This window comes from Dioscorea cayenensis, chromosome 5 (genome assembly GCF_009730915.1).
Source record: "Dioscorea cayenensis subsp. rotundata cultivar TDr96_F1 chromosome 5, TDr96_F1_v2_PseudoChromosome.rev07_lg8_w22 25.fasta, whole genome shotgun sequence".
NCBI lineage: Eukaryota > Viridiplantae > Streptophyta > Magnoliopsida > Dioscoreales > Dioscoreaceae > Dioscorea > Dioscorea cayenensis.
In genome coordinates this window covers 1,131,287-1,148,148 of record NC_052475.1, presented here as the reverse complement: position 1 = coordinate 1,148,148, position 16,862 = coordinate 1,131,287, and the positions used below count along the sequence as shown (strand labels likewise).

The 16,862-nt window shown below is 34.3% G+C and overlaps 3 protein-coding genes across 3 annotated transcripts; all 3 read left to right on the top strand.

Moving 5' to 3' along the window:
• Positions 1-3,047: 3,047 nt before the first annotated feature.
• On the top strand, positions 3,048-10,973 carry LOC120261105 (probable UDP-N-acetylglucosamine--peptide N-acetylglucosaminyltransferase SPINDLY). The gene is made up of 18 exons (XM_039268803.1): positions 3,048-3,188; positions 3,762-4,191; positions 4,445-4,606; positions 4,764-4,939; positions 5,029-5,104; positions 5,566-5,694; positions 5,933-6,052; positions 6,180-6,248; positions 6,371-6,452; positions 6,858-6,952; positions 7,560-7,624; positions 8,154-8,352; positions 8,579-8,773; positions 8,948-9,042; positions 9,144-9,279; positions 9,418-9,635; positions 9,736-9,863; positions 10,254-10,973. Exons 2-18 carry the CDS (start codon positions 3,793-3,795, stop codon positions 10,676-10,678), a joined length of 2,769 nt encoding a protein of 922 aa, XP_039124737.1. The 5' UTR covers positions 3,048-3,188; positions 3,762-3,792; the 3' UTR covers positions 10,679-10,973.
• A 768-nt stretch (positions 10,974-11,741) lies between these two features.
• LOC120261755 (vesicle-associated membrane protein 714) lies at positions 11,742-15,338 on the top strand. The gene is made up of 4 exons (XM_039269738.1): positions 11,742-12,064; positions 13,725-13,915; positions 14,550-14,713; positions 15,006-15,338. Exons 1-4 carry the CDS (start codon positions 11,842-11,844, stop codon positions 15,094-15,096), a joined length of 669 nt encoding a protein of 222 aa, XP_039125672.1. The 5' UTR covers positions 11,742-11,841; the 3' UTR covers positions 15,097-15,338.
• Positions 15,339-16,062: 724 nt separating this feature from the next.
• Positions 16,063-16,862, top strand: LOC120262357 (NDR1/HIN1-like protein 2). The gene has a single exon (XM_039270455.1). It carries the CDS (start codon positions 16,068-16,070, stop codon positions 16,734-16,736), a length of 669 nt encoding a protein of 222 aa, XP_039126389.1. The 5' UTR covers positions 16,063-16,067; the 3' UTR covers positions 16,737-16,862.

The window sequence follows — 16,862 nt, the reverse complement described above, 5'->3', positions numbered from 1 at the left end:
TTGTTTATTTTACTAGATATATTATTTAATTAAAATATTAAAAGGTTAGATGACGGAATAGGAATGGAAATAGGAATGGGGGTAATGAAGAAAGGGATGGAAATGGGGGTAATGGGGAGGGGATAGGAATAAAAACTATGTTTGGTTAGAGAAGGTTATGCATTGGGAATTTAAAAAATAAGTGGAGGATATATGAGACAATTACCTTTATACCCTTCTTAAAAAATAATTGTGTATATATGTTTAATGACAATTAAGAATTATTAACTTAATTAATAAAATTAATTAATTAAATTAAATTAATTATTCAATTAAATTAATTAATTATTTAGGTTAATTAATTAAAAATAATTAATTAAGTTAATCACTTATTTTATTAATTAAGTTAATCACTTATTTTATTAACTATGATTAATTAAGTTAATTAAATAATTAATTAAGTTAACAAAATTAATTATTTTATTAACTAGAATTAATTAAGTTAATTAAATAATTAATTAAGTTAACACAATTAATTATTTTATTAACTTAATTAATAAAATTAATTATTTTATTAATTAAGTTAATCAATTATTTTATTAACTGGATTAATTAAGCTTTAATTAATTATTTTATTAATTATTAATTATATTAACTTAATTAATTAAGTTAATTAAGCTGATTATTTAAGTTAATTAAAGATGGTTAGGTTTTAAGTTGGGATATACAAATAATATTTTTATTTTGAAATGAGCAAAAATGTAATTTCAAATCTCATTAATGGGTATTCCCTCAATATGGGGGGAGCCGTGGAATGACTTATACCTTTGGGGGGAGGTAATGAATTCCCCCTGCTCTCAATGATTACATGCACAAAGAACATCCAAACAAAGGGAAGGGAATGTGTAATCAATGATTACCCTACCAAGGATAATCATTGATGTCATCCAAACACACCCTTATTCCCATCCCCAATCCCCCTTCTCTATTCATATTCCCCTTCCCCTTCTCCATCCCCATATTCCCATTCCCCCAAACCAAACGGACCCTAACAAAAATGGATTTGATTGAATGATTGTGATTAAAATATAGTATATCCTATTTTTTACTATACATCCGTTTTCACTCTGCTATTATTTATAAGTACAATTTTCTTAATTGTAGGTCTAGTAGGAATGGCTTTGGACGACTGAGATTGATTCAGTTACTATGCTAAATTTGATTTAACGAATGATATTAAAATACTATACATTCCACTTTTCACTGTTCTACTATTTATAAGTAAAATTTTCTTAAATGTAAATCTAGCATAAATAGATTTGGACAGCTGAGATTGATTCAGCTATTGTGCTGAATTTGATTTAACGATTGATATTAAAATACTATATATCTTATTTTTCACTGTTCTGCTATTTATAAATACAACAATATTGTTCATGAAACTTTACAGTACTGTTGGTTTTAACGTTTATAGAGAATTGCGTGTGTAAATATATATATATATATATATATAGTGGTTATGTAACAATACTGCCTCATTTATAATTAAAAAAAAAAATGAGTTAACAAGATCACTAGCCATTTTTTTTATTATCATTTGTTTTTCTAGTTGTAACCACGAACCATTTAATTACATCTCTTGTGAAGCAGAATTAATTCAAAGTAAATAAAAACAAAATGTTTAAATTGTGCAAAACATTACACTTTTGCTATGCTCCATTGAATGTAAAAGTCAATTTAGTCACTGTTCTTTTTTTTAAATCTTTATTTTTAGTTTCTTCACTTTATATATATATATATATATGTTACGCAATTAAAGAAAAAGGTAACAAAAGCTAGCAATGAAGTAACTCTTAACATATATCTTTTAAAAATTTGGACTTCCTCTGTTTTTGGGGAAAAGGCACTTGGTATCATTCCTTGGTGATGGTTCATTATTAGAAAACAAATAATTAGATATAGTACCAGAATAATAATATATATTAGAGTTTTGGGCCCACTATCATTGCGATTGCACCATCAACTAGAAAGAAATAAATAAATAAATAAAAATTAAAAAGTGAAGGAAATAATTTAGTCTTGTACCAAAATATAATATTTTTTCCAAATAGACGACAACAACTCCGGTTTAAAAGATTGTCACATATTGATATTTACAAAAGTGAAAATCTCTTATCATGCAATGTTGAAGAAGAGGAATAGTGTTTTTTATAGGAGATCAAAATGTGTATTTACAAGTTAAAAGACTAGAACTTAAATTTCATTTAAACGGAAAGCACATAAGAATTAGTAGCTATGTCCATTCTCACAAATAAAAATAAGTAAGATGAAACTGAATTTCAAAACTTAACTCAAAAACAAGTCAATAAGTACTAGTTAAAATAAATACTACAATAATAAAATTACACTTTTTAAAATATTTTATAGTTTTTTTATAATCAAATATTTTCATATTTGATAACAAATTATATAAAAATCTCCAAGATAATTTATCCCTTTTATATTAAAATTGAAAAAAAAAGAAAAAAAATACTAACCATAACTCATGGCAAAATAATTCATTTTGAAACCAATGACCTCTTGGTCTAATAGTTTCCAGTCTCTTGTTTAGGGTGTTTCACCGTAAAAAAAAAAAAACCTAAAATTAAACCCCAAAACGCATACACGATAATGACATATGTGGCTGTTAAGTTTGCCATAAGTCTAGACACATTCTTAAATTTTTTTTAAATGAGGCTTCTTGTCCGATTTGTAAAAAAAAAAAACAATCCATTTATTTTTTTTAAAGTAATTAAAATAAATTATGAAAAAATATTTAAATTATTTTTAAAAATAAGATCTTCAGAGTGGATTACAATTATAAATATACAAACACTTGTTTAAAAGTGGACCAGGCCAGCAAGGCCCAAATTCGAAATATCTTTAATGGGCCTAATTACATAAATTGAAATGGGCCCTGACCATTGACTAGCGACAAAAGGAGGTGGGGCCCATGCGCTTGGTACCGTGTCGGAGAGAAATAAAAAGAAAAGGGGAAATAAAAAGCTGTGAAAAAAAGAAAGTGAGAAAAAAAAGGGCCCTTTTTTCTTCTCCTCTTTCTCTCTTTGCTGCACCACTCGCGCCCAAAACCCTCGTCTCCATCCCTCCTCCTCCTCTCGCCCTCCACGCCGGCGCCCCCATGGGATCTCCCCCCTGGCTCGCTCCCCAATGTGAGCACTCGAATCCCTAGCTTCTCCTTCTCCTTCTCCTTCGCATCTCTGACTTTCTTCTTTTTTGTTGCCTTTTTTATTTTTCCCTTTTGATTTTCCTTTTTATTTTTTTTTTTAAGAACTCTTGGATGGTGGTTGTGTGTGGATGTGTTATCTTTTCTATTCTCTATTTTTTAATAGTTTTTATCTCGGGGTTTTGATTCTTGTTATGTGGGTATTGGGGGTTTAAGCGTCCGGAATGTGTTCTTGTGATCCCTATTGTGTTTCTCGTTGAATGTTTGGGTTGTTTGGTGGTGTTCTAGGTTTGTGAAATTGATTGTGGTTTCTAATTTTTGCTGAAAGGATAATGGACTGCGGATACTAAATGAGTTCCAAGTTGGTAGCTTTCTGAATGGGACTTACAAATCTTGATTTTTCTTTTGGTGTTTGTGTTGATTCTAGTCAATTGTAATTTTTCGGAGTAAATCTATCTATCCAAGTTCTGATTTTAGTTCTGTAGTCCGTGGGACTGAAGCGGCTGATGGAAAGATGGTTTTTTTTTTTCCTTTTTGTGATGTTGTTTTGCTTGTTCAGAGAACTGTGGAAAGGGTGTTCCCTTTTTTGAATGGCGCGGATGGAGCCGAATGGGTTTGAGAGGGATGGTGTGGTTTTGGGAAACTTGAATGGACCCGGGACATCTTCGAGTGCAAGTGTGGGTTCAGACCAGGCTTCTCCTCCTCGGCAAAGGTTTCAAGGGAAGGATACTCTTTCATATGCCAACATATTGCGGTCTAGGAACAAGTTTGCAGATGCTCTTGTACTTTATGACAATGCCCTTGAGAAGGACAGCGGAAACGTAGATGCTCTCATTGGAAAGGGGATTTGCTTGCAAATGCAGAACATGCCAAGGCAGGCATTTGATTGCTTTTCAGACGCCGCCAGGTTGGACCCATTGAATGCATGCGCCCTTACTCATATTGGAGTCCTTTATAAAGAGGAAGGCCGTCTTTCGGAGGCTGCTCAGGTATATCTTCTTTCTTATGCTGTTCTCTTCCTGATATATTTTCATTGAGTGGCGCAAGGTGGAATTTGACCTGGATTGCTTCAAAGATAAATGTTTAGCGTCCAATCAGCTTGTTTTCAATTTTCTTCCAGGCAATTTATTTGTTTATGTGCTTGTTATAGACTAGATAGTCTATATGTACTGTTTATTATTTATTATTTCTTACAGTATCTCTCCTTGAAAAGTTTCCAACTTTTCTGTGACTTAAATGCAGTCATATGAGAAGGCTTTGAAGGCTGACCCTTCATTCAAGCCTGCGGCTGAATGCCTTGCAATTGTCTTGACTGATCTGGGCACCAGCTTAAAGCTTTCAGGGAAAACTGAGGAGGGAATCCAAAAGTACTGTGAAGCTATAAAAGTTGACAGCCACTATGCTGTAAGTATGCTTTTATGATTAGGCTTCCTCCTTTAGTTCAATGTTTGTGACCGTCAAAGCACCTAACCATATATCTACTTTCTTTTATCTTTCAATCTAACCTATGTATTTCATATATCAAGAGTGATAAACTTCCCCCACTGATGATTTGATGCAGCCTGCATATTACAACCTTGGAGTGGTTTACTCAGAGATGATGCAATATGATATGGCTCTTGGTTGCTATGAAAAGGCTGCCTTACAAAGGCCAATGTATGCAGAAGCTTACTGCAATATGGGTGTGATATATAAAAATCGCGGAGACTTGGAATCGGCTATTGCTTGCTATGAGAGGTATTTTATACTATGTTGAAGTGTTGCATGTAGTGAATGATATATGTTGTATCCTGACTTGAATTTTCTTGGTTGTCATGCTCCATCAGGTGTCTGACGGTTTCTCCAAATTTTGAGATTGCTAAAAATAATATGGCAATTGCTTTGACAGACTTGGGGACAAAGGTATGCCTTTATTCCTTGATTGTTTTTTATTTATTTTCTATAGCTGGAAGCTTGACTCTACTTTCTGAATGATTTGCTAACACAGCCATGACAAGGTGTTGTCTGTATGGCTTCATGTTTCTTCTTTTAATTTCGTGTCACCATTGATGGTCATGCTGCTTTGTGATCCTTTTTAATTGCCATTAAACTTTGCACTACATATGACACCATATGATTTGATCTAAAGCTGTGTTTGATTCACTTTCACTTCCATATTTTTCTTGGTTCCTTTCGGTTCTGGTTTGGTGTGAGGTCTTATTTGTCATTTGATTATTATGTGATTCACTTGTATTTTTTTTATTTTTTCAATGGTTTGTACACAGATCTTACCACTTTTGACTGTCAAAATAAAACAAAAGTAACGAAACAGAATATGCTTTTGTTTTGCTCACCAGGCCATTCATACTCTATGATCTTTCCAGGTTAAACTAGAGGGTGACATTGACCAAGGTGTGGCTTACTACAAGAAAGCTTTGTATTATAATTGGCACTATGCTGATGCAATGTACAATCTTGGTGTTGCATATGGGGAAATGCTGAAGTTTGACATGGTAATTTGAATAATTTTTTTTTTGTCCATGTCATGCTAGTTTTCCTTTGAGCTCAGAATGCTGTTTTTGATCTGGTATTCACCTTCCTATTGCGAAGCTTCAAGAAATCTTCTGGTCAAATTATAAGTTTCTGTTTTCTTGATCACATTTGAATTGCTAATTTTTTTGTGTGTAAGGTTTTAACTGAGTTTTTAGTCACTTTCAACTGATATCTAAAATGTCGGACCTCTTTATGAAGGCAGTTGTATTTTATGAACTCGCACTACACTTCAATCCTCACTGTGCGGAAGCCTGCAATAATTTGGGAGTAATATACAAAGACAGGGACAACCTTGACAAAGCTGTGGAGTGCTATCAAGTGAGTTTGGTCATATAGAGTGCAGCCAATTAATGCTATATATTTCTGTTCTTAATGGCCTTGTTTGTATATCGCTTTTTTATTTATTTTGAATGGGCATTCAACTAATTGGCTTTGTATTTTGTAGATGGCTTTATCTATTAAGCCAAATTTTTCTCAATCTTTAAACAACCTCGGTGTTGTCTATACTGTTCAGGTTTGCCTTAACTCTTATCTTTCATGCACTCACACTCATGTGTGCACACACCTGATATTTGTTTACTTAATATGTTTGTACTTTGATATCCGATGCTCGCCCCAATTCTTCAAATTTTACAGGGAAAAATGGATGCTGCGGCAAGTATGATTGAGAAAGCCATTATTGCAAATCCTACATATGCTGAAGCATATAATAATTTAGGTGCCTCCTGAATACTATGTCCCTCCTTGCTTTCTTATATTGTTCTTTTTTTTTTTAATTATTATGTGGCTTGGATAAGTGATAACTTGCTAGTGCAAATTGCTGTATTCTCATCAAATGAGTATGCTTTGTTGGTACTTTCTGATCTCTCTGAATTATCTTAATTTATAGAATGTCTATTTAAATTCTTTCAATACTTCAACATTGTTCCAGTTGACTTCTTTTATATGCTATTATTTTATAGAATGTCTTATGTGATTATACAAAACAATCATACTACTATTGTTGTTTGTAGTCAATTATCATATTATTGACCTTCAAATGGTTCAAGGTTATTGACTTCAGATAACTAGAATAAGGTTAACGTTCTATGCTCATCTTTATTCAAATTTATTGTTTGCGTAGGAGTTCTATACAGAGATGCAGGCAATATTTCTCTTGCAATAGAGGCATATGAGAGGTGCCTTCAGATTGATCCTGATTCACGTAATGCAGGGCAGGTATTCCTCTTGCCAGTAACCAGTGATCCGTTAGTTGGTAGTCTGGCTTAAGTTATTTGGGCTTGTCTTGGTGTTGGTCTTAATGCATGCAAGTGGTTGCACCATTCCATGTTTATTGATTTCAGATGTAAATTGAAACCCATCTTGCACTTACAAAATGAACTGAACCAGGAAACTCTAGATAATTTGTTGCATGCTTCAAGCACCTGGTCCAGGTTGATCACGAGGCTTCTATGCTGATTAATCAGCCCTTGAAAAACATGATGTTCAGTTACACTGAATCTATCCTGTTCTCTGACCAAAGAGCTACTCTACAGAACTAAATTACAAATAATGCTAGTTTTACTGTGAAAGTGAACAGTAAGTCTTACTGGATTACTATGATTTTGATGATCCAGGTAACATCTTAATCATTAAGCATCCATGTTTTGGAAGTAGAGAGCTCTCTGTGGCTGATCTTTTTGAGTGGCATTGCTAACTGGATATATCTTGTTCAAGAATTTTGTTGTACTCTGTTCTCTTATATGTTCTCATCTTTTAATTTTTCTTTTCAAATAATTACCTTTTTCACCTTTCCATACGAATCTTATTACTGCCATTTTTGCAGAATCGATTGCTGGCTATGAATTATATAAATGAAGGAGCAGATGATAAACTTTTTGAAGCTCACAGGTAAAACATTTTCAGAGTTACATCTGTATGCCATCTTTGTCAAGTACTTAACTTCATGTAACTAAGCTTGCATGTATAGCAGCGGGCCCATGGAAATACATTTATATTAGCTACGTAGAAGCAAACACAATTCTGTTCAACTGATGAGGATAGACTAATTGTATGGTCCATATGAGTTTCTTCTATGGCTTTCTCATGTTCTAATTGACTGATAAATTATTTGGATATTAAAACAAACCAATTAATATTAAAAGTCTTTTTTGAGGCTCACCTTGCCATGGTTTGCCATGACATGAGGTAATGCCCCTGTTGATGATTCTTGTGAAGTTCAAATTACGCGCATTGCTTTTAATGCTTGAAAGACTGATATGAGCATATTTGATTCATGTGAATTGACATATTTATGTTATAATAATTTAATGTTCCAGTAATATTCCTGTGTAATTCATGTTATTGGCTGAATTTACAACTACTTCAAATATATAGTATTTTATGGTCTTTTTGTCTAAATCCCTGTTCCATTTTGCAGAGAATGGGGGAGGCGTTTTATGAAGCTATTCCCACAGTATACTAGTTGGGATAACACAAAAGTTAAGGAACGGCCACTGATAATTGGATATGTGTCTCCTGATTATTTCACTCATTCTGTATCATATTTCATAGAAGCACCCCTTCTGTACCATGATTATACAAGATACAAGGTGGTTGTGTATTCTGCTGTTGTCAAGGTACTATCACATTGTTCATGCTTCATATTTTAGGTTTGGGTGCTTATAGTATGTGCGCACCAATATGTTGTACATATTTCATTCTTCTCATGAATTTGATTATAATGCGCCGCATCTTTGTTGCTGCCTACCTTTCTTTTATTCTATTTTTCTGATTGTTATTGTATCACATCTTCTGAAAGAAATGATTCCTGTATCCTTTTAACTGGTGAATATAAATTTGTAGGCGGATGCTAAGACTCATAAATTCAGGGACAGAGTCCTGAAAAAAGGTGGCCTTTGGAGAGATATATATGGGATAGATGAGAAGAAAGTTGCATGCATGATCAGAGATGATAAAGTTGACATTCTTGTGGAACTCACTGGCCACACAGCTAATAATAGGTTAGGGATGATGGCTTGCAGACCAGCTCCAGTTCAGGTATTTGTAAATTAGAATTGAATGAGGACGTGATCTTTAATCACCTGATGTTTTCCTTTCACCTTTTTTTATAATGAATTGATTGAAATTTATGCCACATCTTTGTAATTCTGTTACAAATACAGTATATTTCAGTCAAGATATTATTTGATCTCTTTGCTTGTTTCCTTGTAGGCAACCTGGATTGGTTACCCAAATACAACTGGTTTACCTACAATTGATTATAGAATCACAGATTCGCTGGCAGATCCACCTAATACAAAGCAGAAGTAGGCCTGGAAGTTGTATTAATTTTCAACAGTAGATTACCATGTTGCCAAGAAACTGTTAATACAAACAATGGTTTCTAATTGAAATTTATATTGGACAGGCATGTTGAAGAATTGGTACGCCTTCCTGAATGCTTTCTATGTTATACCCCTTCTCCAGAAGCAGGGCCTGTTTTACCAACCCCAGCTCTTGCCAATGGTTTTATTACTTTTGGCAGTTTTAACAATCTGGCCAAGGTACATTTCTGGTTTGCTTTTGTTATTCCAGATTAGCACCTAAATAGCATTGTTATAAGCTTCTTTCCTCCTCCTTTCTCTCTCTGTCTCTCTCTTTATGCTTGTTTTTCTTTTATTTATTTATTTATTTTTCTGCAGATAACACCCAAAGTATTGCAAGTTTGGGCAAAGATATTATGTGCAGTCCCTAACTCTCGATTGGTAGTTAAATGTAAGCCCTTTTGTTGCGATAGTGTCAGACAGAGGTTTCTTTCAACATTAGAGCAGCTAGGGCTGGAACCATTGCGTGTTGATCTTCTGCCTTTAATTCTTCTCAATCACGACCACATGCAAGCATATTCCCTGATGGATATCAGGTGAGCAAAAATCTTTTTTGTGTTTTGTGTAGGGCCTAGCTTGTGGCATCTTTCAATTTTGATGATATGAATGGATTTTTTTCTTTTCTTTTTTTTGTAGCTTGGACACTTTCCCATATGCGGGCACAACTACTACATGTGAATCTTTGTATATGGGAGTTCCATGTGTCACCATGGCTGGTGTGGTACATGCACATAATGTTGGTGTCAGCCTTCTCACTAAAGTTGGTCAGTAAATTCTATATCTACTTCTGCAATGTAATGCCTGCCTCATTTTTATTCTGAATGGCATTTTATAACCTTGCTAGTGTTGTAGTTGATCTAGTTCTGGGTCATACTCTGGTGGTTCGGTAGCAGCCTACTTATAGTTAACATGGATGATCTTGCATGTACTTTCAGAATGCAATTGTTTATGCAGGCAATCAATGCTAAACAAAATTTTTTATTTTACCTGTGATTCTCCTCAACCTTTTCTACTTTACCTGTTTATGCACCAAATATATATGTATATTTATATTTCTGTCTCTCTTTTAGTGTAAATTAATGTCCAAGAGATTAACCAATATAACAATCAGACCATCTCAACAATTTACAATGGTCTTATTTCTTTCTCTGCAGGATTGGATCGTTTGGTTGCTCACACAGAGGATGAGTACGTCCGATTGGCGATCCAATTAGCCTCTGATATCCGAGCTCTTTCCGAGTTAAGAATGACTCTCCGGGAACTAATGTCGAGATCTCCTGTCTGTAATGGGGCAAAATTTGTTAATGGACTAGAGTACACCTACCGAAAATTATGGCACAGGTATTGTGAAGGCGATGTGCCATCACTAAGGCGCATGGAGCTACTTCAACCTCAACGAGCCCCCGAGGATCTTTCTGCGCCATCCTCTGAACCTGTCGTAACTGTAAACTCAGAAGAAAATCATCACATACATGTCAAGACGAATGGTGTAGGTTCGGCAGCATTATCCTCCCCGAGCTCCAGCTCTTCTGGCGGCTCAAATCTGAGAGAAACTTCAGTTGTAGAAGAGCATAGATAGAACTCAGAAACAGCATCACAATGGCTTCTTCACCTTTTCTGATCATCATCATGAGTTGAAAATTTACTGTTGCTATTGTTTGGTGCCTATGTATTGTTACAAAAGATGGGCAGAAAGTGTTAGCAAGAGTTTTTTTTAGGAGGAATGCTGCAGCTGCTACCTTGCATTTCACTGTAATGTTAAAATCTAGGCTGAGTTAATGTATGGTGTGATTTTGCCCTCATTACTTCTGGGTGAAACACTGCCTTTTCATATATAAATTAGATCAAAATAGAATGACTCAATTGAGTCTAAATGCAGTCCTTTCTTTTTTATATATGTATATATATATATATATATATATATTCTTGTGCAAAGATATCTCTATCTGAAGGTTCTGGGTTACTCAGTTTTAATGTTACATTATAAACAAAACAGAAAATAATTTTTAAGAGAATTTTGGTGGATGGGCCAGCATCAAGTAAAACTTTTTTGCTTTTTCGTATTTACCTGTTAGCGTGAATACAAATTTAATTTATAAAAGAATAGCGTTTCTTGATTAATTGCAAGGTTTATTATCTTTTTGTTATCTACAAAATTATTATTATTATCTTTTTGTTATCTACAAAATTATTATTATTATTTTTTTTTTTCAAAAAAGAGGAAAGTGCTGTCAAGGAATAAACAAATATGGAAGTGTAATAATAACAGTGGCTTAATAAGATTTTGATGTCTAGAGTTGTCCATCATAATATCATATAGTACTATACATTGGAGAATTTATACAATATTAATATATTATATAGTATTTATATACTATTTTTACAGTCGTGTACCGAGACCTAGGAGTTTCAATCCCTGAGCTGTTTATTGATTGGGCTAAATTTTTCACTATATATGTAATGAAAAAAATATTAACAAATTTTTAAGTCAGCGGTGTTATTACAATATGATAACAGTAGCTAATATAACTGATGCACTATTGTACATGTCTGTCTTTGACAACAGTTTATTATTTTTAAAAAAATTATTACTAATATCTATATGCTTTTTTTATAATTAAAAACAAAAATCCCGTTGTCGTCACTCTTTATAGTACGATTCTGGAAGAATATTGGGGGTTTCAGTCGATAGCGTGATCTCCGCCGTCTCCGGTGAGCGATCGATCGTTCCCTTCTCCTCCGATGGCGATCCTCTACGCCGTTGTAGCGAGGGGTACCGTGGTCCTCGCCGAGTTCAGCGCCGTCACAGGCAACGCCGGTGCCGTGGGTCGCCGGATCCTGGAGAAATTGTCGCCGGGATCGGAGCCGGACTCGAGGATGAGCTTTTCCCAGGATCGCTACATATTCCACGTCCTCCGATCCGATGGCATCACCTTCATTTGCATGGCCAATGACACCTTCGGCAGTTCGTTTGCCATCCCCTTTATCTATTCTTTTCGGATCTTGTTTGGTTTTTGTTTTTGTTTTTGTTTTTGTTTTGTTTTGTTTTTTTTTTTCTCAGTGTAGGATTTCGTTTCTCCGTTAGTTTAATTGATTTTAGGGTTTTGGATTCACTTGATCTAAAGATTTGTTTGTTGATTCTTGGTGAAATAATTGTGCTTCTATTGAAATTGTTATCGAATAAATTTATGATTTTGATGTTGTGCCAAACACGCTTTTCTAACCTGCTTTATTGATGTTCATCAAATTTTACAACTTTTGCCTTTCTACTGAATAAAAAGTGGGTCTTGGTCGCTTTCAGAATACATAGTTCCATTGGTTGTTCTTAGGAGAGCAAAAGAGCTTTTTTTTTTTTTTTATTTATTTGTAATAACTATGTAGTTCTTATTAGCCTGGGTAGTGTCTATTGTGATCTTAAGCATCCAACTCTTTCGTTTTTGTAGTATCTACTCTGGTCTTAGATAAGCTTTGATACGGTATTAAGATCATAGTGGCAGAAATTCTCATTGTAAGAGTATGATTTTAGTTGCCCAGTTCAGACAGGTTGTGGTAATCTTGTAGAAGTTTTAGGTAGAATGAGTCTAGGAAAGAATGAGTCTAGGAAATTGAGTGAATAAAGAAGGATTGAATGTGGAAGTTTGGTAAGCATATATCTATATATACACTCAGATGTGTTATGCTCATGCCACCTATTGCTAAACTCACACTAACACACTGTCAAAGTTTTTTATGATGAAGTGAGCCTCTTGAATAGTGTAGTAATAAAACAATATGAAAGGAATGATTCTACTTGATGACTTTTATGAATACGGGATGAGGAGAGGAATAATCTCTTTTGTTAACTTAGACTGGTATGATATGGGATCATAGAAAGGAATTATCTTTCTTTTTTGTCCTAGACTGGAATGACAAGGCAGTAACTACTTTCATGATCTACCTTGAAATCTTGGTTGATTTCAGGATGAAGTTAATTTCATGCACGTCATGGATCTAGCTTGAGTTTTCCAGCTCTTTCAACTTAATAGTGGTCATGTAACCAGATTACTTTACCAAGAATATCTTCGTGCCCTATTTTGATCTCTGCTGTGACTAAATACCAAGGCATGAATGAAACAAAGTATGCTGGTTTAGACTTTCCAAAATTATGAAATTGTTGTTGTGCCCTGATTTCCAAGATGGTCATGGTCATCTGATTTTTTTTTTCCTTTACTTCTAAGGGAAATTAGGCAATGGTTTAATGGAGGTTATATCAACTCATTTATCTGAAAGGGCACAGTTCTAACTTTTATGTTTGTTGCTTGTAATTTCTTGTTTACCCTGTGTGGAGTAGGTGGTTTTATCCACTTTCCTGTTAGTTGGTTTTGCTTTCCATGCTAAATTGTTTCATCCATCTAAACTCATTTCTTCATGAGCAACAACTTACAATTGTGGTGTTTCTGGCATTCAATATATTTACTCTTGTGCATTTTGCATTTGTGAGATTAGTTTATGAGGTCTTGTTATATTTTTTATTGTCTCTCTCAGATTTATTTATATACATGTTTTAATTTATTTCATTTATCATTGTCTGTCTTGTTCATATATTTTGTATTTTGTTGGTTTTCCTTACGTTGGTTCCTTTCCAGGGAGAATTCCTTTCTCTTATTTGGAGGATATTCACATGCGATTCATGAAGAATTATGGCAGAGTTGCCCATTCTGCGCTAGCTTATGCTATGAATGATGAGTTTTCTAGAGTATTGCATCAGCAGATGGAATATTTCTCTAGTAATCCCAGTGCTGACACACTCAATCGTGTGCGAGGTGAAGTAAATGAGGCAAGTAATCCTTTCAAAGTATTTGAAAAGAGGTTTGAGACTTGCTTAGTTGATAAAGCTATATAGTATTTGAAAAAGAGTTTGAGACTTCCTTGGGTGATAAAGCTCTGTTTAAGGTTCCTGTCAGGAGTTTTTTATATTCTCATTGGGCATTTTTGGTTTAGGCATATTTTCCTTTACTGTAAGTATGCACAAATACATCCAGTGAATGAGCTGGGCTTTTTTTAGTTTCAACGAAATGGGGCAAAATTATAAGAAGAGATTGATCAAAATAAAGTCTGATTCTATAATATTTTGTTGGTGTTGTTGTAGTTTGTCATCAAATGAGCAGGTATTTTGACATGTTTGATGCAGCTACCCTTTTCTTGAACCCTTAATCAGCTTCATAATTATTCGTTAGGCATCTTTAGCGTAGTTGGTCAGTGGGTCACACCTGGCTGGTTAGCCCCTCCACTGGATGTAAAGTCTATAAAACATTAAAACATATCAAACCTTCTCATTGTGTGACTTAAGTTGCTGAGTTGTGTTTCAAGATCTTTGGGACTAGGCCCAGTCTATAAACTTTGCATAGGAATAATTGGTTTATGTGAAACTAGTGAAGAGTATTTTGCATAACTAAAGAAATACCATGCAGGTCCGCACTATCATGGTGGAAAATATAGACAAGATACTAGAGAGAGGTGATCGCATTGAACTTCTTGTTGATAAAACTGCAACAATGCAAGATGGAGCCTTCCATTTCAGGAAACAGTCAAGACGCCTCCGTCGTGCACTGTGGATGAAAAACGCTAAACTTTTGTAAGTAATTATTCAAACATTTTTAATTCACAGGATGGTTATCAATTACATGGCTTCTGAGGAATCTGACCATCGCAATTCTATAAATTATTCTTTTCATATAAAAGTCTACCTACCAAGGTATCTTAGCTTGCGTATAAATTATAGATAACTATGTCCACACTCTGTTAACATAGGATTGTATTGCTTACAAAAGTCATTAGCTTATTCTTTCTCGAATTAATGTTTCTCGACATCAATTGGTTGTTTTCACCAGTAGCTGCAAGATTTATTATTTTTGCTGTCATGGCAGGGCCTTGTTGACATTGGTGATAGTTCTGTTACTGTATATAATAATTGCCGCGGCTTGCGGCGGCTTAACACTTTCTTCGTGTAGATCATGAATCAACCGAAGCTCTACTGAAGTTTTCAGAGAAGCATGTAAGCCTCTTCTGTGGACTTTGTTTGGTGCTCTTTCACTCTTCTTTCTTGAAGCAATAATTTCATTGGGAGCACTTGCAATGTATCTGTTTTTTGTGTGGACTATGTAATCATGTGCAAAGTCATACTGCTGAAAAGGCTTTCTTTTTCTTCTGTATTTATGTTTTTTTAAATTTTTATAATATACTTTGTAGGATTGTAAGCAGCTTGATGTTTCCTTGTTTTTCTTTTTAATAATTTTGTACATTAATATAAGTTAAAATAAATTGTGCAAGTTACTGTGTCTGATATGTTTTTACCCTTTTATGAGTAATGATGTTTATGTCAAATAGTTTTATTTTTCTTTTATTAAAAAAATAGATTAAAAAAAAAAATATTTTGTGGTGGACACTAACAAGTAACAACTACTCTCAATTGTATAGATGGTATACCAAATGGCGAAGATCATTGCTTGTTTTGACCATTAAATAAAAACAACTTTTTTAGCTCTCATTAATTTAGAAGACAAAACAAATTCCAATCTAAGTTTAATTCTATATATATATATATATATATATATTCATCACGTCTCTGACAACACAATGTCAACTCGTTTTAGAGCAAAGTTGAGGCTTGCGACTCTTGGACAAAGTCAAACAAGTTGCATCCCATATTGTTTCAATTAGACTTTCATTTTTGACTGGTTCTTTGAGCTCTTCTATAAAACAAATCTAGTTAACTTTTCAGTGAATATAAAACTCAAAAACAAACAAATTAAACCAAGGCCCACCCCAAAATATAATCACTAAAACAAGCTGTCTTTGCCCCTACTCTTCATTCAATCCCTTCAACAACCTCCATTATTGTCCAAATCCCAATCTCATCTCTTCTTCCTATAAAACCTCTATCCACTAATTATTAATCCTCAATCTCTTATTCTCTATCTCCAATGGCAATGGTTGAATCAAAACAAGAAGCTATCTCTAATGGAAAAGCAGCATTCATACCAAGGAACAACACTACCAGAACAAAGCTTCAATGGCAACCTTACTCCCTCCTCTGCATGGCATGCAAAACCTTAACCACCACCTTCATCATCTTAAGCATCATGGCACTCATCTTCTGGCTTGTTTTCCTGCCTGAAGATCTCAAAGTCCACGTGGAAAGTGCATCATTAACAAGGTTTGAACTCTCTCAAAACCACACTCTTTACTACAACTTCTCCTTTCAAATGAGCTTAAGGAATCCAAACAAGAAGCTTGGCATCCATTACAAACATATTCAAGTCAATGCCTTGTATGGAGATTCAAGGTTTGGGTTCCAAGTCTTGTCTAAACTTCACCAAAGCCATAAGAGCACCATGATGATAAGTCCTGTGTTTAGAGGCCAAGCTTTGTTGATTGTAAACTCTAGCATGGATACATTTGCAAGGGAGAAGGAGAAAGGCTTCTTTTATATTGGTTTGAAGCTCTATACAAAGATCAAGTTGAAGATGCTTGTGTTTAATAGTATTGAATACCGGCCGGACATTGATTGCTATTTGAGGCTTCCGGTGCCCGGCACTGTCACCGGCGCTGCCGGTGGCTTCATGAGGACTAGATGTGATGCTCAAGGTTTCTCTTGATACTCTTAATTTGTTGATTAAATAGAGAACAATGAGATAAGACATAGAAATTAAAGAGTCTTGTTTATTGTACGTTTATGTGATTGAGGAAATTATTCAATTTCTCATGTATGTATGTATGTATGT